General features: G+C 44.1%; 1 protein-coding gene across 1 annotated transcript in view; it reads left to right on the forward strand.

Annotated features, from left to right (window-relative positions):
- The first annotated feature begins 22,353 nt into the window (after window positions 1-22,353).
- The window catches only part of WDFY2 (WD repeat and FYVE domain containing 2), a 161,069-nt gene continuing 159,384 nt past the window's right edge, over window positions 22,354-24,038 (forward strand). The window contains exons 1-2 of the mRNA XM_008066095.2: window positions 22,354-22,556; window positions 22,744-23,229. Of these exons, the coding sequence (XP_008064286.1) occupies window positions 23,093-23,229 (137 nt within the window). The 5' untranslated portion in view covers window positions 22,354-22,556; window positions 22,744-23,092. The remainder of the gene's footprint in view (window positions 22,557-22,743; window positions 23,230-24,038) is intronic.

A 24,038-nucleotide genomic window follows, 5' to 3' on the forward strand; every position in this document is an offset into this window, starting at 1 on the left:
AAAAAAAAAAAAAAAAAAGAACTGTTGAATTGTTTGTAAAACAGAAAGGACTGGGGAAGAAAATCTAAAGGCCTACCAAAAGGGGACTGGCTTAACAGAGTACAATTCATCCACACAATGGAATATCACGCAGTCAGGAAAAAAAGTATACTGATATATACTGATATAAAAAGATCTACAAGATGGCCGGGTGTGGTAGCTCATGCCTGTAATCTCAGCACTTTGGGAGGCTGAGGCAGGAGGATTGCTTAAGCCCAGGTGTTCAAGACAAGCCTGGAGGCAATGTGGTGAGACCTCATCTCCACAGAAAAAACCAAAAGAAAACAGAACAAAAACAGCCAGGAGTGTTGTTGTGCATCTGCAGTCCTATCTAATGGGAAGGCTGAGGTGGAAGGATCGCCTGAGCCCAGGAGGTTGAGGCTGCAATGAGCTGGGATCATACCACTGCACTCTAGCCTGGGCAAGAGAGGGAGATCTTCTCTCAAAATGAAAGAAGGAAGAAAGAAAGAAAGAAAGAAAGAGAGAGAGAGAGAGAGAGAGAGAGAGGGAGGGAGGGAGGGAGGGAGGGAGGAAGGAAGAGGAAGAAAGAGAGAGAAAGAAAGAAAAGGAAAGAAAGACAGAAAGAAAGAAAGAAAGAAAGAAAGAAAGAAAGAAAGAAAGAAAGAAAGAGGAGATAAAAGAAAGAAAAGATTTACAAGATATAAATTGTTTCATGAAAAAAAGCAAGATGCAAAATTGTGTGTACCAAGCTACCTTTGGTGTAAAAGGCAATAGGAGAAAAAAATATTTCCTAATATGTGTAAAATATCTCTGGAAAATACAGAAGGAAGTCAGAGTGTTGACTGCCACGGGTAGAGAATCTGCATTGCTAGGGAACAGGGGTTGGGAGAGTCCACTGTATTTTGGATTACAGGACTATATTATTTATTTTAAAATGAATTAAAAATTTAAAAATCTTTTTAGTAAAATAAAAAAGAATAATTTCTGAAGGCAATGGAAAATAAAATAGCTAAATCTTGACTTCATGGCTATGTTCCCTGGAAGCTTGTGCTTAAGCCTAACTTGGGAAAAAATGGAAGGAAATGTTTCTTTTCATTAGAACTTCCTATTTGGAAAGGTGACTTGGTTGAATCACAGGAATCAGAGCTGGCAAGATATCTACAGAGAAACACAACAAAGGCTGCCAGCTTGGCCCCTTGTAGCCAGGGTCTCTTCAGCATGCTAATGATGTTGCTTTGGTTATGTCAAGGCAGCACCTCAAAGGGGTTTCCAGTTACTTTATTGCACCTCTTGGTGCAAAATCCTATTGGTAAAAAGTGAGTTAAAACCAAGCTTTCTCTCTTAGAAGCTAGGAAGTGTAAAGGACACTAGTTAATACTTAACACATTAACAAATAATACACAAGCCGGGATCGGTGGCTCAGCCTGTAATCCTGCGCCTTTGGGAGGCTGAGGTGAGTGGATTGCCTGAGTCCGCGGGTTCGAGACCCGCCTGGGCAGCGAGGCCTCATCTCTACGATAAATCAAAAACTCAGCCAGGCGTGGTAGCGCATGCCTGTAATTCCGGCTACTTGGAAGGCTGAGGCGGAAGGATCGCCGGAACCCAGCAGGTCGAGGCTGTGGTGGCCGGGAGTGGCCACTGCACTCCAGTCTGGGTGACAGAATGAGACTCCGACTCAAAAAAAAAAAAAAAAAAACAAATAATACACAAGACTGACTCGTGTGTGGAGATTGTTGAATCTGATTCATTATCTCATAGTCTTACCCTTTATGTCTAACCAGATACACAAAGAAATATTCTGGGTGTGCAACAGTGAGCCTGTGAAGTGCTGTCTCTTTGCCAGGTAATGTTAGGCAGTGGTGATACAAGGGTGACTAAGCCACGGTCCCTGGTGTCTCAATGGCGGTACAAGAGCAACTAACGATAGTCTCAGGCATCTGGGACCGTACAAAGAGGGAGAGACACAAAGAGAAAATTAGAATGAAATGTGACCTATTAGAGAGGCATGAACAGAATTCTGTGGGAAGCCAGAGGAGGAAGGGAGTGCTCTACCTGAGAAGAGTGAGGCGGGGCTTGGTTTAAAAGAAGATATGGAAACCAGGTCTTAAGCGAGTAGTTGATGTTGAGGGAAGTTGATGGAAACATGCCAGGCAAAGAAGCTCCACTGTGCAAAACTGGAATAACATGGTGTGTCCATGGGACACAATGCAGCTGGATCCGACTCCAGCGTCAGGTGCCTTCCAGGGAGTGGTAAGAACTGAGGCTGGACAGGCAGGTTGGGACAGGGTTGGAAAGCCCCGCAAGGGCCAGGCTAACAAGTTTGGACTTTGCCGTGTCGGCAAAACCCCATGTTCTCAGCCAACACGCTGAGACATTAGTATGTTTGACACTGGTATCCAACCTCGCTTCAAGCAGGTGTCCTCTGCCAGCCTCCATTTTCTTGTTAGAGGCAGAACTGTGATGTGGGAGGCAGGCTTGCAGACTTGGCATTAACCTCCCTCATTCTTTCCTTTTATTCTTTTCCCACACCTAATTAATTCTCAAAGTCTGTGACTCTTCTGTCTCAAACACTGTTTAGTAAGCATGTCCCCGTGGCAGGGACAGGGCCAAGGGCTTTACTTACACAGTCTTATTCAGTCCTCAAAACAACCCCGTGGGGCTGTGTTCTAGGCAGTGTTCTCAGTAGCAAATAGCAGGTAACTCATGCAGAAAAGGAATTTATTGAAAGCGTATCAGGTGACTTGCAGCATCCATAGGTAGGTGGAAGACTGGGCTCAGGTGCGAGCCGTGGAAAAGCAGCAGAGCACAGAGTTGAGGTCCCACCTTAGTAACAGTTTCCCAGGACATGTTTCGCCATGACTCTGGACTCTCATGCCTGCCACAGTAGCCTTGAAAATTCTCAAATTGACCCCAGTGCCTTTGTATCACTACCTCTAAGTACAGAGAAATGGGTGAGCATCTGCTGGCCCTGCTCAGAGCACATGCCGATGTCCTAACCAGCAGAGAAATATCTTTGTGGCTTCCCTCTTACGTGGGGCTTCGCTCAAATTAGGAAGGATTTTCAGATGCAGGACAGCAAAACACAACAAAGGCCCCCTAGCGTGTTATTATTCCCTGTGTTTTGTGGATGAGGGAATGGATGTAGAGCCGGCAGGTTAGTAACCCAAGTAATACAGCTAGTCAGTGGTGGAGCCAGAATTGAGCCCAAGTCAGTTTGCCGGCAGAGCCCACGCTGTTATGCAAGTGGCTGCATTGCCTGCTCTAAACTCTTCCAGCTCCATTTCACAGCCCACACACTAGTCCGGGCTTTCCACACCTCGTTTGCATGACTGCCTCCTAACTGGTCTCCCAGCTTCGTGCTCCCCCATCTTAGTTCATTTTCTACCCAGTTGCTAAGATAACATTTTTCTAGCACCATCTACATCATGTCAGCCTTTTATTCAAAAACGTGTGACTCACCCCTTCAAGATCATTCCCCACGGATCAGTCCCTCAGTAATCAGTCAAACAACGGTTCTGCTAGGCCATCACACATATGTCATTCATACCATACTATCTTTTTTTTTGTTTCTGAGTCAGGGTCTCACTCTGTCACCCAGGCTGGAGTGCAGTGGCACCATCATAGCTCACTACAGACTCGACCTCCTGGTCTCAGGCAATCCTTCTGCCTCAGCCTCCCGAGCAGCCGGGACTACAGGTCTGTGCCATCAAGCCCAGCTAATTTTTTTATTTTTTTGTAGATACGAGGTCTCATTATGTTGCCCAGGCTGGTCTCAAACCCCTAGGTTCAAGCAATTCCTTTGCCTCAGCCTCCCAAAGTGCTAGAATTACAACGCTGAATCACGGATCCCCCCCCACTTTCTGGTTAGAAATAATAAAAGTGACATGAGCATGGAGTATAACATGCAATTAGGGAATCTGGCTGACCAGTTGACTGGCTTGGGGTTCCTAATGGGGAAGCCTCTGGCCTGGCTCCTGACTTTATGTGGCAGAGGGCATCATTAGCAACTAATAATGCCCTGCACCCTCAAAGCTCTTTTGATTCCTCTAACTCCAGCCCAAGAGAGCCAATACCAGAGAGGCACAGCCATCTCACTTTCCATCTGCCTGTGCCCCAGTCCCCAGCTACTTCTTCTGAGGACCTGTCTCTTTCTTGAGTTCATGATGTCAGAGAAGGTCACATCTACCCACAGAGCACACAACTTGGTGATCAGTGTCTACAGGAGAGTGAATAAAACCCAGAATCTATTCAAGGGATACTCAAATATGCCCTGGTCATTTCACAGGTGCCAAGAGTGAAGAGAAATAAGGTGAGGTTTCTGTCTTCAAGGAGTTCACCTTCTACCTGGGAAGACAAATCTATTAAACAAACAATGAATGAGCAATGGGAAAAGAAAATGAATTAAGTCTGTACTAGGTAGGAGAGTGGCATACCGGAGGGAATGATCTATTTTATTTAGGATGAGAAATCTCAAAAGAGGCTAGAATAAGAGTTTGCTAGGTAGATAAGCCTTCTAGGAAGAGGGCACAGATGTGCACCTCAGAATAAAAAAATTATGGCCCAGCATGGTGTCTCACGCCTGTAATCCCAGCCCTTTGGGAGGATTGCTTAAGCCCAGGAATTCAAGACCAACCTGGACAATATAGCAAAAACTTGTCTCTACAAAAAAAAAAAAAAATTAGCCAGGAGTGATGGCACATGTGTGCAGTCTCAGCTGCTATTCAGGAGGCTGAGGCAGAAGGATCACCTGAGCCCAGGAGGTTGAGGCTGGGGTGATCTGTGATCACGCCACTGCACTCTAGCCTGGGCAACAGAGTGAGACCTCAACTCAAAAAAAAAAAAAAAAAAAAAAAGGTAAGTAGTTTGGGTTTTGAAGATTCTTCTTCAACATCCATACTCTCCCTCCTTCCAAGTTTCCCAGTCATGAAATTGAGTATAATGAACCTCACTCCCAGCTCCAAGGATGGGCCCTGACCGTCCTTAGTCCGTCATCATAACCCTTGCCACAGTCGGTTCTCCAAGAGGCATGTTTTCCAGCCCTAAGCAAATTAGCCATGGCATTCCTCAGGGATATCAGTTCAGGGCTGGATATGTCCAATCAGAAAGAAGCCCAAGGCTTTGGTTTGAGGTTGGGAAAGAGATTTACTCACAGCGGCTGGGCGTGAAGTGGAAGCATGTTTTCCTGAGAGCTTCTGGTTTCCATTTTGTGATCGCAAGACAAGCCGACCAGAGGATAAGGGAATTACAGAGAAATGGAGGCAATGGCTTGACCAAACTATGAGGAAGTGGCTGCTGGTCTCTCTTTCACTGTTTAAGAGCTCAAATGAATGACTTGCTACTAAAATAACTGAATTTAGGCTAGGCGTGGCTCATGCCTATAACCCCAATACTTCGGGAGGCCGAAGCAGGAGGATTGCTTGAGCCCAGGAGTTTGAGACCAGCCTGGGTAACATAGCGAGACCCTGTCTCTACAAAAAAATTTTTTAAAAATTAACTGGGCAGGGTGGCACACCCCTGTAGTCCCAGCTACTTGGGAGACTGAGGTGGAAGGATCGCTTGAGCCTGGGAGGTCAAGGCTGCAGTGAGCCATGATTGTGCCACAGCACTCCAGACTGGGTGATAGGATGAGACCCTGACTCAAAAGAGAATAAAATAAAAGGCTGACTTTAGGGCTTGAGGGGGTGGGGGTGGGGGAATGGGATTATAGAAAAGGCAAGAGCTAGATGATGAGTATAGGTTCTATTCTAGAGACATGGAAAGCTCTCAGAGGCTGAGGCCATTCCAGGCCTAAAACTCTGACGTGGCTTTTAGAAAGATGATTCTATCACCAATAAGAAGGGTAGCCTGGAGGGAGCAAGCCTGGAGCAACAAGACCAGTGAGGAGACTGGGCCAGATTTTCCCTTCTTCCATCATTTTATTCAAGGGTGCCAGTTCTAGTTTCTTTCTGCACAAACCTCAAAAGGAAATCGTTGTATTAAAACTACTTAATTCGCCGGGCTCAGTGGCTCAGCCTGTAATCCCGCGCCTTTGGGAGGCTGAGGTGAGTGGATTGCCTGAGCCCGTGGGTTCGAGACCTGCCTGGGCAGTGAGACCTCATCTCTACAATAAATCAAAAAAATCAGCCGGGTGTGGTAGCGTGCGCCTGTAATTCCGGGTACTCGGAAGGCTGAGGCGGAAGGATCGCCAGAGCCCAGCAGGTTGAGGCTGTGGTGGCCAGGAGTGGCCACTGCACTCCAGTCTGGGCAACAGAGTGAGACTCCAACTCAAAAAAAAAACCAAAAACTACTTAATTCATAAACATATAATATAAGACATAAATGCTTTAGAATCTTATACCCTGAAAAGAAAGATGTATTTTAGAAGCCCATATAATTTTTTTCAAGATTTAATGTTGAAGATCAAAGCTTGGGTTATAATTTGGGCTGTCAATAATATCTTGGGATCAGGTGCAGTGGCCTGGAATCCTGGCACTTTGGGAGGCCGAGGTAGGAGGATCACTTGAGTCCAGGAGTTCAAGATAAGCCTGAGCAACATAGTGAGACCCCATTTCTACAAAAAAATTAAAAATTAGTCTGGCATGGTGGTGCACGCCTGTAGTCCCAGTTACCTGGGAGGCTGAGGTGGGAGGATCACTTGAACCCAGGAAGGAGATTGAGGCTGCATTAAGCTATGATTAAATTATGCCACTGCACTATAGCCTGGGTGACCAAATGAGACCCTGTCTCTAAAAAAAAGAAAACTTGGCCCCTTTCTGTTTTTTCTTAGGACTTCCAACTTGTTCTATACTCCTTCAGAGATCTTTTTATTTGCAAATGCAGTCTTTTTTTTTTTTCTTATTGTTTCAGAGTTTTTGTTTTTGTTTTTTCTTTTTTCCCCTAGAGGCAGAATGGCAGTTGAAGAAAAAAAAATAACACTAAGTCCTTTGGCACTAAAGCACTTTTCCCTTGGTATCTGCTGCTCTGGAGGGAAATTAATCTGAACCTGACCATTTTTACTCAAGAGGAAGCATCTTGGATAACAAATATTTGTCCTGATCTCTTTGGTCTCCAGTATTAACTGCCAAGTGAATTCTATTGATAGGAGACATATGGCCATGTGACACCTCTTTGCTCCATGTCACTGGAAACTGTTCTGCAAAGAGCGTAAGAATCAATCCATCTTTCTACTTGTCATTACTAGGCTCCCTCTTCATGCCTTGCACTGTGCTTGATACTAGGAGCAGTACACCAGGGGAGGAAAGGTAGGTCTCTGCTTAGAGTTTATGGATTCACGCCTGTAATCCCAGCACTTTGGGAGCCTGAGGCAGGAGGATTGCTTAAACCCAGGAGTTCAAGATCAGCCTAGCCTAGAGATTTCATCTCTATAAAAAAAAACTAAAAAATTAACTGGGCGTGGTGGTGTGTGCCTGTAGTCCCAGCTACTCAGGAAGCTGAAATGGGAGGATTGCCTGAGTCTAGGAGGTTGAGACTGCAGTTAGGCATGATTGTGCCACCGCACTGCAGCCTGGGTGACAGAGTGAGACCGCAACACAGGGAAAAAGAAGAGGGGGGGCTTGCAATATAGAGTCTGAGAGTGGAAAGTGCTTACCATAAAACTATGCTCATGAGGCATAAGCACACACAACAACAGCTGGCTCATTTGTAGAATGGTTCTGTTGTGTTAACCCTTGATACTTATGGAAGGTTTTTAAAAGTGTCATCATGCTGGTGTTAAGGTCATTAACCACTGACCTTCAGTCATGGTCCTTGATTTCATTCTTTGTTAACAGAATCATTTATCTTCCCTATATATATAATTTTGGGTGGAAAATTAAACCAAAGGCAGGCACTTGTTGAAAAGTATGATCACAAGATACAAATTGCTCATTCCTCAGTAAAGCAGCTATTGCTGTACCAGAGAACTTGGGACTGACTCCTTCCAAGAGAGTAAATCATTTTGCCTAAATGGCGATACATCTCATCCTCCCCCCACTCATTTAACTATTTCATATGGGCAATCTTCACTCTCCACAGGTCTCATTTAATTCCTTTGTATGTTCTACTAAACATTATTTGATGCAAAAGACCTGACCACACACAATTACATTCTGAAAACTCAGCGTAAACCTAGCCTTTCCTCTTAAACCAACTGTTTGTCACTCCAACTCTCTTCTCTACTTGCTCATTGCACCAGGCATGGTGGCTCACAGATGTAATCTCAGTACTTTGGGAAGCAGATGTGAGAGGATTGCCTGAGCCCAGGTGTTGGAGACCAGGCTGGGCAACTTGACAAAACCTCATCTTTACAATAAATCAGAAAATGAGCCAGCCATGATGGCATACACCCGTAGTCTCAGCCACTCAGGAGGCTGACGTGGAAAAATTGTCTGAACCAGGAGGTCACAGCTGCGGTAGCTGGGATTATGCCACTGCACTCCAGCCTGGGTAACAGAATGAGACTCTGACTCAAAAAACAATACTAATATTAATAATAATACTTGCTCAATTTGCCCTAGAGCCAGCGGCCCTCTAATGACACACTCAGGATATGAGGCACTCGGCGTTTTCCCTGGACTTCACAAGAGAATTCATCAGGTCCAGCACTCAGCTCACTCCCTGGCACATAGCAGGCACTGAATAAGTATTTTCCAGAAGAAAAAATGAATAAGAATAATGTCAATGAAATTGTTAGCCTGAGTTTTCTTAAACTAAGCCAAGAACACTAATAGATTTAAGACTCTTAAATGGCAAATTGGGGAGAAGTTGCAGGTTTCATTTGTGCTTTCAGTTAATAAACACTCTTTGCGAGGCACCTTGTTCTAGGAGTGACAGACCTACTTCCTCTTGACCAAGTGTGCTTGGGATTCCCCTAAGGAACAGATCTCACCGGCCACAGTCCTTCTGCTCACTGACGTGTTCAGTCCAGTTCAGGGTTGGTACATGGAAGTTATTAGTAAAGAGAAAGCAAAGAAGGAACAGAAACGTAAACTCCCTTCCTTCCCTCTGTTTTTTCACGATTTAACCCTGTCGCTATTTCCCTAAGGTTGGTTCCCACTCCTGTTTCACCCTACCCTGCTCGTCTATTCCTCTGCAGATATTTCCAGAAGAGTCGGTTTTCCTCTGAAATTTAGATAGACCTAACTCTCATTCATTGCTGACAGGGAAGGCACAATGGTACAGCCACACTGGAAGACAGTTTCTTACAAAATCAAACATAGTGTTACTATGATCCAGCAATTGTGCTCCTGGGTATGAATTCAAGGGATTTGAAAACTTACATCCATGCAAAAACCTGTTCACAGATGTTGATAGCTACCTTATTCATAGATACTAACACTTGGAAGCAGCCACTGATGTTCTTCAGTAGGTGAATGGATAAACTGTGGTTTTATCCAGACAATGAAATAACACTCAACACAAAAAAGAAATGATGTATCAAGCCATGAGAAAATATGGAGGAATCTTAAACGCATATTACTCAGTGAAAAAAGCCAAATGAGAAGCAACAAAATGTATGATTCTCACTACATGACATTCTGGAAAAGAGAATACTATGGAAACAATTAAAAAATCAGTGGTTGCCAGAGGTTGTGGCGAGAGAGGGATGAAGAGGGAAACAGAGGAATTTTAGGAACCAAAACTCTTCTGTATTGCTACTGCAATGGTGAACACGTCATTATACATTTATCAAAACCCACAGAATGTACAATGCCAAGAGTGAAACCTAATGTACACTATGGACTTTGGATGATAATGACGTGTCAATGGAGATTCATTGATTGTAACAAATGTAGCGCTGTGGGAAAGGGTGTGTTGATAGTGTGCATATGGGGGGAGAGGAAAAGAGGGAGGGGACATATAAGAACTCTACACTTTTTTTTTTTTTTTAGAGAAAGGTTGCTATATTGGCCAGGGTGGAGCGCGGTGGCAAAATCTTAGCTCATGACTAGGCTCAGTGGCTCAGCCTATAATCCCAGCACTTTGGGAGGCCTGAGCCAAGTGGACTGCCTGAGCCTGAGGTCCAAGACCAACTCCGACAACTTGGCAAGACCTATCTCTACAATAAAAAAAAAAAAAAAGCCTAACTCACTACAGCCTCAAACCCCTGTGCTCAAGGGATCTGATTCTTTCACCTCAGTCTCTTGAGTAGCTAGGAGTACAGGCATACACCACCACACCTGGAAAATTAAAAAAAAAATTTTTTTTGTAGAGATAGAGTCTCACTCTGTTGCCCAGGCTGATCTTGAACTCCTGGTCTCTAGGAATCCTCCTGCTTCGGCTTCCCATAGCATTGGGTTACGAGGGAGCCACCGTGTCTGGCCTAGAACTCTGGATTTTCTGCTCAAAATTTCTGTGAACCTAAAACCACTCTTAAAAAAAGTTCATTTTTAAAAAAGATGTATGGATAGATAGATGATAGGTGGGCAAGTAGGTAGGTAGATAGACAGATGGGTGATAGGCAAATCTAACTTCAATCCTTCGTGTACATGAAAACCTATTGTTAGCACCCACTTACTTGGGTTAGAGAGCAGTGGACTGAGGGAAGTGGAGAGAAAGATTTAAGGACAAGCCTTGCAGAACGTTGTGCTGACTTCTAGCACAGGTGAGTAGAGGAAAAGCCATAGGCTGTGTTCTGTGACTCAGTGGGCTACAGAAAAGAGACACTGAGGTAGTCCAAACCACACACTGCCAACAGTGGAAAGCAGGCCAGCCAGACCCTCATACCGGGAAAGAAAAGGAAATGAGAGATGTGGCCCATGGTGGGAGGCTCTGCCTGCCATACTGTCGGTCGGTCACTCTTCTGGTACTTCCCAGTGGATTCCCAGGTCTGTGGTTCCCAGATTAAACATGCCACAGAGGGCCATCTGCATTAGAATCAACCGGAAATACTTTATTAAAATTCAGATTCTCAGACAAAGCTCCCAGAAAACCAAATTCAGTAGTTCAGAAAAGGGGCCCGGAATCTACATTTTTCAAAAAGTTTTGCAGGCCTTCTGGTGTGCAGCCAGGCCTCAGAACCACAAAGCCTCATAGCTGAGGGTGCGCACACATGCCTGCTGCCAGGAAGGGACCAAGCAAAGGAGGAAAATGGAATGAAAGGATGTTTATCTGATATGCCTGTTTGTAACAAAAGGGATTCTTCTAGAGAAGCATTATTCATCATGGTAGTTAAGTGCCAAGGGACCATGAGTTTTATACCGTAGGGATTTTGTGAGCATGTCTGCAAACCACTAATGCATAATTGAGTCAGCAAGAACATTCACTCAAAGCAGTGAATTCTAAACAACTGACTTACAAATGAAGGTGGAAGTATCTTTAATTCTCTATTCTCAGATTTTTAACCTTTGAAAAGTTGGCATTTATGCTATAAGATGGTCTGGTCCTGACTTGCGACTCAGCTCTGATGATTAGATTCCTCTCTTGTTTCGAGATGAAGTTGTCATGTCTACCCCTTTTCTTCTCTCTCAGTCCTCCCTGTGGTTCCCCTCCAACTCCTCATCTTCCTCCCCTTCCCTTAGAGTAGCTACTGTTCAACACTGAGTTTATTCTCACAGGAATGATCTTCTTTATGCTCCACAACAACTCTGTACGACAGGGGCTGGGATTATCCACATGTTACATGGGAAGAAGGGGTGGGCCTTCAACAGATTAAGTGATTTTGCTACAGGATGCCCTGCTAAGTGGCTCTACTCCCACCTTGCCCCTAGTTCTGACACATAAGATCCTGCCCTGGCCTCTTGCTCAGATCACCAGCTCCTCCAGCCCCAGGGCCATGCTTGCCTTGCTAAGATGTCTCCACAGATTTGTCTTGCCCTTGAACTCCAACCTGGAGGTTGGTACACAGCTGCCTGTCAACAAATGTCTCTGCTGTTCACTGACCGCATCTCTGGGTCTAGTACTCTGTCTGTTCCTAGATTCCTTTCCCTAAGTGTGTGTTCATCTGATGAAGCCAAAAACCCCAGATCCCTGCCCAGCCTTCTATTGCCAGTCTAGGTGGCTGAGAATATGCCCGAAAAATGCATACTTTTATTAACTACTAGAAATAAGCTAGTACTACTAGACAGGGCTTTTGACTCTGCTAAGAGCCTTCTTTCCCCAGTCTCATATTGTTCCCTAATTGACCTTATAAGGATGAGGAGTCGATCCAAAAGAAGTTATCCCAGTCCAATATATATTTTTTTGTTTTTGAGTCAGGGTCTTACTCTGTCACTCAGGCTGGAGTGCCGTAGTACAATAATATCCCAATGTAGTCTCGACCTCCTGGGTTCAGGCAATCCTTTCACCTCAGCATGCTGAGTAGTTGGGACTACAGGTGTGTGCCACCACGTCCAAGTAATTTTTTGATATTTTTGTAAAGACAGGTCTCGCGATGTTGCCCAGACTGGACTCGAACTCCTGCACTCAAGTGATCTTCCCGCCTCAGCCTCCCAAAGTGCTGCGATTACAGGCGTGAGCCCCCACACCCAACCATTAGTCCAGTTGTTAAGAATAATCCCTGCCAGGCTTGGTGGCTCAGCCTGTAATCCCAGCACTTTGGGAGGCCGAGGCAAGTGGATTGCCTGAGCCCGTGGGTTTGAGACCAGCCTGGGCAATTTGGCGAGACCTCGTCTCTACAAAAGAATCAAAAATGAGTTGGGCATGGTAGCATGCCTGTAGTTCTGGTTGTTTGAAAGGCTGAGACGGAAGGATCGCTGGAGGTCAGCGGATCGGCGCTGGGGTGGCTGTGCATGTGCCACTGCATTCTAGCCCAGGAGACAGAGTGACTCAAAAATTAAAAAAATTAAAAAAATAAAGAATAGTCTCTTTAATCCTCCCCCTGTCTAAAAGCTCCAGCCACCATTGTAGTCACAGCCTCCCTTTCTGTTTCCTAGACTAGAGGTGTGGAAATTTGTCAAGTGGTACACGGACAAGCATCATTTCAAGAGTCTGCATTTCCAGGCCCTCAACTTATGTAGGTAGTTTTTTCTAAAACCAATTTGCCTAAGGATGTGCCTGCATTAACATCAGACAGTCTTCCATTTCACATCTTTTACCCACCCAAAAGCTTACTTTGGAGGCTTGTCCTGGGTAAGAGGAAAAAACCTCTTCTATAACAACAACAAAATACTAAAATATTGATTTGTGGGAAACTTTGATGATTACTAAGGCTTACCCACAGATCTCTCTGGTGTTACTTGTCATATACGTATTTCTGTTTGGGGAGAAAAAACAGATTGTTTTCCAAAGAGGAAGCAATTGTTTTCCAATCTGTTTGGCTCCTCTTGGGAGGATTTTTTTTTTTTTTTTTTTTAGTTGGAGTTCCACTCTGTCGCCCAGGTTGGAGGGCAGTGGCACACTCATGGCCACCCCAGCATTGACCTGCTGGGCTCCAGCGATCCTTCCGCCTCAGCTTTCCAAGTAGCTGGAACTACAGGCACATGTTACCATGCCCAGCTAATTTTTAATTTATTGTAGAGACTAGGTCTCGCCAAGTTGCCCAGGTAGGTCTCAAACCCACGGCCTCCCAAAGTGCTGGGATTACAGGCTGAGCCACTGAGCCTGGCCTGGAGGTTCTGAATTAAAATATTAGGTAAGTAGATTGGTAGAAGTAGTGGCAGTTTTTGTTTAATGACTTTGCTTTTTCCATTTGTCTATTGTCAAAGAATGCATCCTTCTGGAAGGAGAATACTGTGAGACTGATACTAAGTGACCCGCAGTGAGAAAACTAAATGACCCAGAGACCTTTTCTCATGTGTTTTAAACTAAGCAGTTCTTTTCAGCTATTGTCAGTACTGCTCATCCCTACCATTTGTCATTAAATTGAAAGAAAAAGACTTCAGAAAAGCCAAATTAGACAAAATTCATGATGCTGATTCTTTTCTGTACAATGGGAAGATTTTCTAGTGCTACTAAGTTTCCAAAATATATTAGGGGAAAAAAAAAAACAACTCACTGTTAAACTTATTTTTTTATTCAGTTATTTATTCAGTGAGGTAGAACCTATTTATCAAGCCACATAAAACATTTATTTTTATTTGTGATCAATCACTATTTTATTTTATAAAGTGATTAATATTTATACTTTCTATTAACAACAATTAAATTATATGTTAGTCCCAGACCAATTGCTTTTAGAGAGTGTGTATCTTTCTCTTTCCTTAAATATATAAGAACTTTTAAATTATGATTTCTAACCAAATTAATGGAATCATTTATATTTTATTTTTATTTAATTCTCAAAAGTTCAACACCAGAGTTCAACACACACACATACATAATTACTGAAAGATCATATTGTACCTTTTATTATTTTCCTCATTTCACAAAAATGCATAATTCAAACCACACAATACATTCTATTAAGTAATAAGAAAGGCATATTGGTTACTATTTATTTTCACAAGTTATTTAAAATTGATAAATTATTTTAGATCTACACCATTTAAATCTTGACTACATCTAATAATCCATCTTAAAACATGCATTTCATTATCTTTGTACAGTATTCCTCAAAATACATATTAATACTTTTTTGCCTGGAAATATGAAGTCAGAATTTTTACAACAGAAAATAAGTCTGATTTGCCTAATTGGTTTGACAATAGGACTTTGATAATTAGGTCACAGGGTGGACTTTTTTCATAAAAATCTGCAACACTGACATTTGGAGAAAAATATATGTAAGAATTTGATGAGTTAAAAGCATTTTATTTAAATAAAATTATTGTATTGACAAAGGTATACTGCATTAAAAACACTAAGTTTTCTCAATTATTTTTAAGTATATGGGACTAAACAATGTGCCTTTAAGTGAAAGATTAACACATAAAAGCAATAGTGACATAATATGGTTTTATATACTTCATATATTATTTGAGAAAATAAATTACTTAAATGACTGTTAAGCAATCATTTCATAAGCCAGATGGTTGCCAATACTTTTCTTTCAATAAAATTGATAAGGGCTGGGCACCGTGGCTCATATCTGTAATCTCACCTCTTTGGAAAGCTGAAGTGGGAGGATTACTCGAGCCCAGAATTTCAAGACCAGTCTGAGTAACATAGTGAGACCCTATTGCTACAAAAAAAGAAAAAATTTGCCGGCTGTGGCTGTGCATACCAGTAGTCCCAGCTACTCGGGAGGCTGAGGATGGAGGATCACCTGAGCCCAGAATTTGAGGCTGCAGTGAGCCGTAATTGTGCCACTGCACTCCAGTCTGGGCAACAGAGTGAGACTTGACTCAAACAAACAAACAAAAAGATTAATAGAGATCTAATGTAATTTGCTAACTAGTCATTAACAAATAATTTTGGAAAATAAGCAACTATAATTTATATAGCATAACTTTAACTGCTTTAAAAATACAATGACTTTTGGTATTTTCACAGAGTTATGCTACCATAGCAATCAATTATAGACCATTTTTATCATCTCCCAAAGAAAAGAAGCCCGGCACTCCTTGGTCATGGTCCTTGGTTCTTCTTATTCTCACCTCCCCCAACCCCCATGACCTGGCAACCACTAATTTGATTTCTGTTCCTATAGATTCGCCTAGTGTGGACATCTCATGTAAATGGAGTCTTATATGGTGCTTTATGATGAATTTCTTTCACTTAGCATATTGTTCTCAAGGTTTGCCCATGTTGTAGCATGTATCAATATTTCATTTCCTTTTTTTTTTTGGCTGAATAATATCACATTATATAGATTTACCATATTATATCCATTTATCAGTTGATAGACCTTTGGGTTATTTCTGCTTCTTGCTATTATGAATAATGCTGCTATGGACGTTCATGTTCAGGTTTCTGTATAAACCTAAGTTTTCATTTCTCTTGGGTATACACCTAGAAGTGGACTTGCTGGGTCATATGGCAATACTATGTTTAATTTTTCTGAAGAAGTGCCAGATTTTTTTCCAAAGAGCCTGCACCATTTTACATTCCCACCATCAGTGAATGAAGGGGTTCCAATTTCTCCACATCCTTGCCAATTTTTCTTGTCATTTATCTTTTTTATTACAGCCATCCTAATAGTTGTGGAGTGCTATCTCCCTGTGGTTTTGATTCACATCTCCTGATGGCTAATGATGAGCAGCTTTTCATGTGTTTATTGGCCATTTATACACCTTTTTGGAGACTTTTGTATTAAGATTATTTACCCATTTTAAAAATTGGGTTTTTTTTTATTACTGAGACTTGAGAGTTATTTATATATTCTAGATACAAGACTCTCATCAGATATATGACTTGCAAACATTTTCTCCCAATGATGTTATTTTTAATATTTAACTAAAAAAGAGTTCAGGCCAGGTGTGGTGGCTCATGCTTGTATTCCCAGCACTTTGGGAGGTTAAGAAGGAAGGATCAGGAGTTCAACATCAGGCTGGGTAACATGGCGAGACATTTATCTCTACAAAAAAAAAAAAAAAAAAGAGTTCAAAAACTTGAGTAGCATTGCTGTAACAAAACTTTTTTCCTCTGTTTAGGTAAATGGGTTTCTCAGTCCCAACATTATGAAATGAAATATAGGTATAGAATTGATCCTGAATCCTGCTTATGTCCAGTGATGTTATTGCTTATTTTTGGATACAGGGAAATAGAAAAACCCAATCTTGTTGATTGCCAATATCATTTTTAATTAAGAATTTACTTTTTATGTTCAATAATTTTATATGAATGTCTAATAACTGAGTATTATAATACTCAGTTAATCTAGAAGAAACTTTAAAAAATTAGAGCAAGTAGCCTTAGTATATTAAACAAATTATAGTATTTTAAAATATAGATAGTTTCAGATAATATTCATGGGCAATCAATAAAAGATTCTCAATCACAAAAATATTTACAATAAATGTTAATATTTACAAGATGCTAGAATTCAGATTTTGAAATATTCAAACTTATATTCTGAAATTCTGCAAGGTAGTACCAGCTTTTCAAAATTCCTTAAGGTGGTGTATGAAAAAAGAACTTTGAAAGACCTCTCCTAGCAGTCTGCTAATCCTTTCTGCCCTTAATCCCATCAGAGTGCCCTTTCTTGTGTTGGGGGAAGTGGAGCAAAGTTGTTTTAAATGTGTCTAGAGCAGGCAAAGCTTCCTTTTTCTTTTTCTTTTTTTTTTGAGTTGGAATCTCACTCTGTCACCCAGGCTGGAGGGCAGTGGCATGCTCACAGATACCGCAGCCTCTACCTGCTGGGGTCAGGTGATCCTTCTGCCTCAGCCTTTCAAGTAGTTGAAACTACAGGTGTGTGCCACCACACTCAGCTATTTTTTTTTTATGTATTGTAGAGACAGGGTCTCACCAAATTGCCCAGGCTGGTCTCAAATGCCTGGGCCCAAGCAATCTTCTTTCCTCTGCCTCCCAAAGTGCTGAGATTACACGTGTGAGCCACTGTGCCTGGCTTAGGCAAGCATTCTTAACCTGGGCTCTGATTGTACCTTCTGAAATTGCATGTACAATTCAGATTCTGCATGGGTTTCTGCTTCCTTCTCCAGCAGACTCATAATGTTCATCTGATTTTTACTAGGGTCTGTGACCTAAAAGAACTACTATGTGTAACCACTCACCTGTCAGGACACTTCATCTATCTCACACTAGGCCTTTCTCTTGGATATCAATTACTAACCTTTTGCCTTTAGCCACACTGTTATTATCATTTGCCTATTGGACATCATCTACAAGTTGTGTGAATTTTTTCAATGACAGCCCCATCGCAGGAATTAGGGCAAATTCCGATTACAGTTCTTTCCATTAAGCTCCAGTGGAATAGAGTTATATTGGTTATAAGTCATGAAGAAAAATGAAGAAGCAGGGGTGACTTATAAGAACTTAGTTTTGAACAGTTGGGTGACTGATGGGGAAGATTTAAAGATACTGTTTGGGAATATTTGAAACACCTATTAAGCAGTCAAGTGACAAAGTGAAGTAGGCATTAGATATATGGGTTTGGAATTCAGGAGTGAGGTCAGAGCTAGAGATAAGAATTTGGGAGTCGGGAACATATGGACTGTACTTAAAACCACTATGGTTGGATGAATAATGATCCCCCAAATATGTCTATGTCCCAATTCTTGGAACCTATACATATGGCAAAAGGAACTTTGAAAATGTGATTAAGGATCTTGAGACGTAGAGATTATTCTGGATATCTGAGTGGACCCCATATAGTCACAACTATCCTTAGAAGAGGGAGGTCAGAGGAGCTAGAGTGAAGGTGACAGAAGCAGAGACTGGAGTGATGCACTTGGTGGAGGAAGGGGTCACAGGTAGCCACTTGAAGCTGAAAAAGACAAGGAAATGGATTCTCTATTCAGAACTTCCATAAGGAATCAGCACTGCTGGAACCCATGACTTTGGTCCAGTGAGACCCATTTTGGGCTTCTGACCTCCAGAAATATGAGAGAATAAATTTGCATTTTTTTAAACCACTAAGTTTCTGGCAATTTGCTACGGCAGCAATAGGAAACTAATACAGCCGTTGACTTAGATAAGATCCTAGGAAAAGTGTGGATAAAGAAGAGAAGTGGGCCCAAGACTGAGTCCTAGAGCATTCCAAAATGGAAGGGCGAAGCCCAGAAATGTAAGCCAGTGAGGAGTACCAACATCTTAGGCGAAAACTAAGTATGGTATCATGGAAACCAAAGAAAGAGTTTCCAAGGCAAGAAGAGTGGGCAACTGTGCTGAAATCTTCTGAGAAGCAAATTTAGATGAGGGTAAAGAAATGGCCATTGCGTTTGGCAAGACAGATTGTTTGACCTTATGAGGAGCAGGTCGTATGCAGTGTAGACTTAGGAAGTTTAAGATGAAATGTAGAGAGAATAGAAGATGAGGAGGTGAAAATCCTGAGGCCAGACAACTTGTTTGAGTGGTTTCCTTGAGAAGAAGAGTGGAGAAATGAAGGAGGCTTTGCAGCCAGGAGAGTTTTGTGTTTAGTTTGCTTTTAAAATGAGAGATAGTAATGTACATTTGTATGCTAAAGGGAAAGACTCAATCAAGAAGGAAAAACATGGTGCAACATAGAAAGTAAATAACTGCAGGAATCTTTGATGAGGAAAGAGAGGCTTACTTATTCTGGCCTTTAATAGGAGCAGACCCATTTTCCTCTATTACAGAAGAAAGGCAGAGAGTATGGGTAGGAATGAAGGCAGGTTGATAGATCTGGTAACACAGTTTCTGATTGCTTATATTTCTAATCAAAGTAGGTGGAGAGTAAATAAGTATGAAGTAAGCAAAGGGTTGGAATAGGCAGGATTGGGGTTTTGCCTGTCAAGAATGAGAGAGGGGCAGGGATGCTATGGGTATTTGCAAGAGACTGTTAGGATAATGGACTATGGGAGTTAAGCAGTGAAAGGAGGGAAGAGAGAACATGAAGGGGATAATGGATAATAATAATATAATGGCAAACACTGTGTGGTGACTACTGGGTGCTAGGCACTGTTTTAGCTTATTACTTACTTATAATAGCATGTAATCTTACAACTTCATTGGAGAGTGAAAAATGTTATGGCTAGTGATTACAAGTTTCCCAGGAGGCAAAAGAACCATGGGGGTGGGACTCTTTGAACAAATGCATGTATAGTTTAGGGAGACGGACAGATTTCGGTGTATATGGCTTCTGTCACCTGTCATAACTCTGTGACTACAGGAAAGGCACTTTGCCTCTCTGACTCTCTCTGGCACAAGTCATAACAACCTCCCCCTTCATTTTTTTTTTTTTAACTAGTTGTGTTTTTGTTACCTGAAACCAAGGGTCCTGGCAATTAAAAAACATAACTGCAGTTATACAATTATGAGGCTAGATTGCTGAGTACGTGGCTTACTGTGAATTTCTACAATTTCTAGCTCCAATCTCTTTTCCCTTTCATCAGTGACACCTAAGGGCAGTAGATGTCTCTTGTATTATTCCAGGAGCCTGACCCTGTGCTAAGCACAGTAGAGACGTGCTCTGAGAATATAATAGTTCTTCATCATAGAAAGATTAAAACTCAAGCTCCAAAATAAGACTCTCCACACCTTTCTTTCTTTTCTTTTTCTTTGTGTGTGTGTGTGTGTGTGTGTGTGTGTGTGTGTGTGTGTGTGTGTGTTGCGGGTCTTACTCTGTCACCCAGCCTAGACTGCAGTAGCACCATCATGCCTCATTGCAATCTTGACCTCCGGGGCTCAGGCAATCTTCCACCCCAGTTTCCCAAGTATAAAAACTACAGATGTGTGCCAACATACCTGGCTAGTTTTTTGATTTTTTTGTAGAGACAAGGTCTTGCTATGTTTCCTAGGTTGGTCTTGAACTCCTGGGCTCAAGTAATTCTCTCACCTTGGCCTCCAAAGTGCTGGGATTATAGGTGTGAGCCACCATGCCTGGAACCACACCTTTCTTAACATGCCACCTGCCCATATTTCCAGCTCAACCTCCTGACCTTCCTCTGTCTTCAAACTTTGCCTTCCATCTACTAGTGGTTCCCAGAAGAGACTAGGTATTCTCCAATATCTAACCCCTTGCACATGCTGTTTCCTCAGTCTGAATATACCACTCCCAAACACTGGATGAGCACTTTCTGTTCCAGAAAACCTTCCCTGACCGACCAGTCAGACACAGGCAAGGGTCTCTTGTTTTCACTATACTTCATAGTATACTTCCATTCTGGCAGCTGCCACACTGTAATTGATGGTTTCTTTGAGTGCTTGTGCCCCATGTGGATGATGTGGCAGGAGTAGAGTACATCCCTTTCTACCAAGAACAAGGTACATCAGCCCATGGTCCATATTCAGGTTTTGTAATGTCTTTACCTTTCTCTGCTATAAGCATCACTAGGCTGCTCTAGCTGTACTGAATTGCTTTCACTTCCCTAACAACCATGCTAGACCTGCCTCCAGGCAATTCAGTCACTCCCTCGCCCCAGGCTTTATAGGAATTCCCAGCACTCTTCAAACTCATGTAACTAAATCATTCCTGCTCACCCTTCAAGACTCTGTCTAGACTATACCTTCTCTGGGCAGCTTTTCCTGCAGAATGCACTCTACCACAGGTCAAGTTAGGTACTTATCTGTGACCTCAACCCCGTGTGTCCCCCATCACAACTCTTGCTATTACCACTGCCCTGCTATGACCTGGTTCTCAGGGATCAGTGAGATTCTTGAGAATTGAGAGGTCTGTGTTCAAATGTGTGTTCTCACTGCCTGCCACTGAGTAGTTATTAAATGTTTCTTGAATAGATGACAAAATATTCTGGCTCTTTGGAATTGAGGGCAGATTCAGGGTTGTGGTGACCTACCCAGGTTCTAATTCCTATAAAGCCTGGGGAGGGGACAGACAGTGCCACCTTCTTCATAATTTTAAAGGAAGGTATCTGGCTCATAACTGCAATTGCCACCAGTACTTAGAATACTTATCACCTTAAAATACGTCATATTTGTAAGTTTCACAACAATCACCCAAGGTTAGTGTTGTGCCCCATTTAATAGATGGGGAACCTGATACTCAGAGAAGTGGAATGCCTGCTGTAGGTCCCATAGCTGGAAAGTACCAGAATTCTCATTTCAAGGTCCTTACAGAGTTTTGCAAAAATGGGAGGTGATCAAGAGTTGCCTTGTGTGCTCTGAGACAGGTTCTTTGCACCATACAGACTTAGCTGCCAAAAACCTGCCTTAGAAATGCGTTTACTCAAGGCCTGTCTCCCTTTTGCCTAACTCTGTCATATTATTTCTCTGACTTCCAGAGCCCTGCAACTCAATCACACCACATAGACCACGACTATTCCTCAGCTAGCTTAACTCTGGGAGAGCTCATGGGGGTTATCACATAACCACCAATCCCAAATGCAGGCCTTGTGCCAGGCCCCTGTCATTCATTCAATAATCACAATAACTGTCTATTGTCTCCGGAGCAAGCTAAAAGGCTGGATTGCTGGGGAATGGAAAGAAGTCAGGAGCAGGCAGAGTCTGCGTTCAAATTTTATAGGATGAAAGGGAGAGTTGTTGAGTACTAACTTGGCACTAAGGTAACCCTGGGCTAGTAGCTTAGCCATCCAAGAAAACGATGATATTGATTCTACAGATGATATCTGAGCTCCCTCAAAGATGCCTGCATGAGAGATTCTCTTCTTTCTTTCATCATCCTTGATGAGCCACTATTCCAGGCAGCAGCCTGACCCAGGGAGTGGGGACATCCACAGTCGGAGGCTGCCCCTCAGTTCCTGGTCTGCGAGGCCAATCTAGGCCCTGACTTGGCCAATGGCACCGGAGGCCGTTGATCTCCCGGCCCGCAGCGCTGAGAATTGGGCGATAGGTCATCCCAGGACAACGGAGGCGGAGGCTCCAGGAAACTACAACTCCCAGGAGGCCATGAGTGCCACTGGCCTGGGCCTGGTGCATGCCGGGGCACAAAGCGGTTTCCCTGCCGCGCTTCATTGTTAAGACAGCTAATCCAGGTAGTCCGCGCGCATGCCTAGTCACGACCCAACTAGTGGGGGCTTCTTTCCTTCCTGCCGGCCTTCTCTCTTTCCGGTCTTGCGGAAGCGCTCTTTTCTCCGCCCCACCCCGCCCCCCTTCGGAGAATTTGGAGGGGGCGGAGCTTCTGGCAAGCGCGTTCCCGGGAGTGCGTACACGCGCGTTCACGGAAGACTAAAGAGGGAGGGACTACTTTGGGCGTGGAAGGCACAGAGGATAGAAGACCGCGGGAAGCGGCAGGCGCATGCGTCCTACCGGTGCTGCAGGGCTCGGGGAGTTGCGGAAGGGAGGAGGCGAGAAATGGGCTGCCGGGCAGACGCACGCGCATTGGGCCATTAGCGCCCGCCTCCCGTCCTCCACCCTCCCGGAAGTGGGCCCGCCCTCGCGCCCACCAGCGGCCACCCCCTGCGGCAGGCCCCGCCCACACAGGCCCCGCCCCCAGGCTCTCCGCCCCCTCCTCGGGTAGTGGCGCCGGGTTGCAGTCCCGGTCGTGGCGGTTCTGGTGCCCGAAGCTGGGAGCGCGGGGTCGTTCCCGAGAGAGGCGGCCGGGCTATGAGCGCTGGTTCCCGGCGTCCCGCTCCGGCCAGCCAGAGTCTCTGTCTCAGCCCGTGCCCGTGCCCGAGCAGTCTCCTCAGCCCGGCCCTGCGGCGCGGTTCGCGGCGGCGCCCCCGGCGCGCCCCCTCCTCCGATGGCGGCGGAGATCCAACCCAAGCCTCTGACCCGCAAGCCGATCCTGCTGCAGCGGGTCGAGGGGTCCCAGGAGGTGGTGAATATGGCCGTGATCGTGCCCAAGGAGGAGGGCGTCATCAGCGTCTCGGAGGACAGGTACGGACTGCTGCCCCTCGGTCGCGAGGAGGGGCGGGACGGGCCGACGGAGCCTGCGCCCGCGCCAGGGGCTGTGTCTCCACGTCGGCGCGAGTGTAGACGCGCTCCCTCAAGTTTCATTATAATGCGCATCCTGGCGGTGCCGGTGTCCCGTCGCGCGCTGCTGCCGCTGCTTGGCTGCGGGAAGCGGAGCCGGGACGCAGGGTGCGCTCCGGCCTCGCCCGGGGCTGGGTGGCGCCTGCGGGAGCCCGGTGGCGCTTGGGCTAACTGCGCGCCCGAACCGGACCTTGGTCCAGCCCTGGACACTGGAGGGAGAGAGGGAGGAGCCGACCGGCCCTGCAGGTGTGAGCCTGGGGAGGATGCTCCGAGCCGCCTCTGCTAGATAACTAAGCGTTTGTGGGTACTCCCTGGTACAGTTCTTAGGGTTCCAAACTGAGAATGCAAATGCCACTCCCTACTCCCAGACATTCTTACCGAATCCAACCTCTCCTAGACATCTTACACAGAATTCAAGGAATATTCCAAGTTGTGAAGTGTAACTTCAGGCTTGTGTGAGGTACCTTCTCTCCTTTCTCCTCCTTTTCTTATCTCTTCGAGCTCAAGGGGAAGCGCCTAGAACTTGAAACGGATCACTGCTGCAAATAGCTCTTGAGTTCCTACCCTGTGCTTGCTTCCTTTTTGCTTAATTTTGCATAATTTGCAGAAGTGGAGCTAGTTGGTCTGCCTTCAATATTTTCCCTTGTTTTCATGTTTCGCTTTAACTTGTGTGCAGAAATAGGCCGATGAAGCTAATTTCTAGAGGAATGTTG

The sequence above is a fragment of the Carlito syrichta genome, unplaced genomic scaffold, assembly GCF_000164805.1.
Source record: "Carlito syrichta isolate Samal-C Ts95f unplaced genomic scaffold, Tarsius_syrichta-2.0.1 Scaffold308842, whole genome shotgun sequence".
NCBI lineage: Eukaryota > Metazoa > Chordata > Mammalia > Primates > Tarsiidae > Carlito > Carlito syrichta.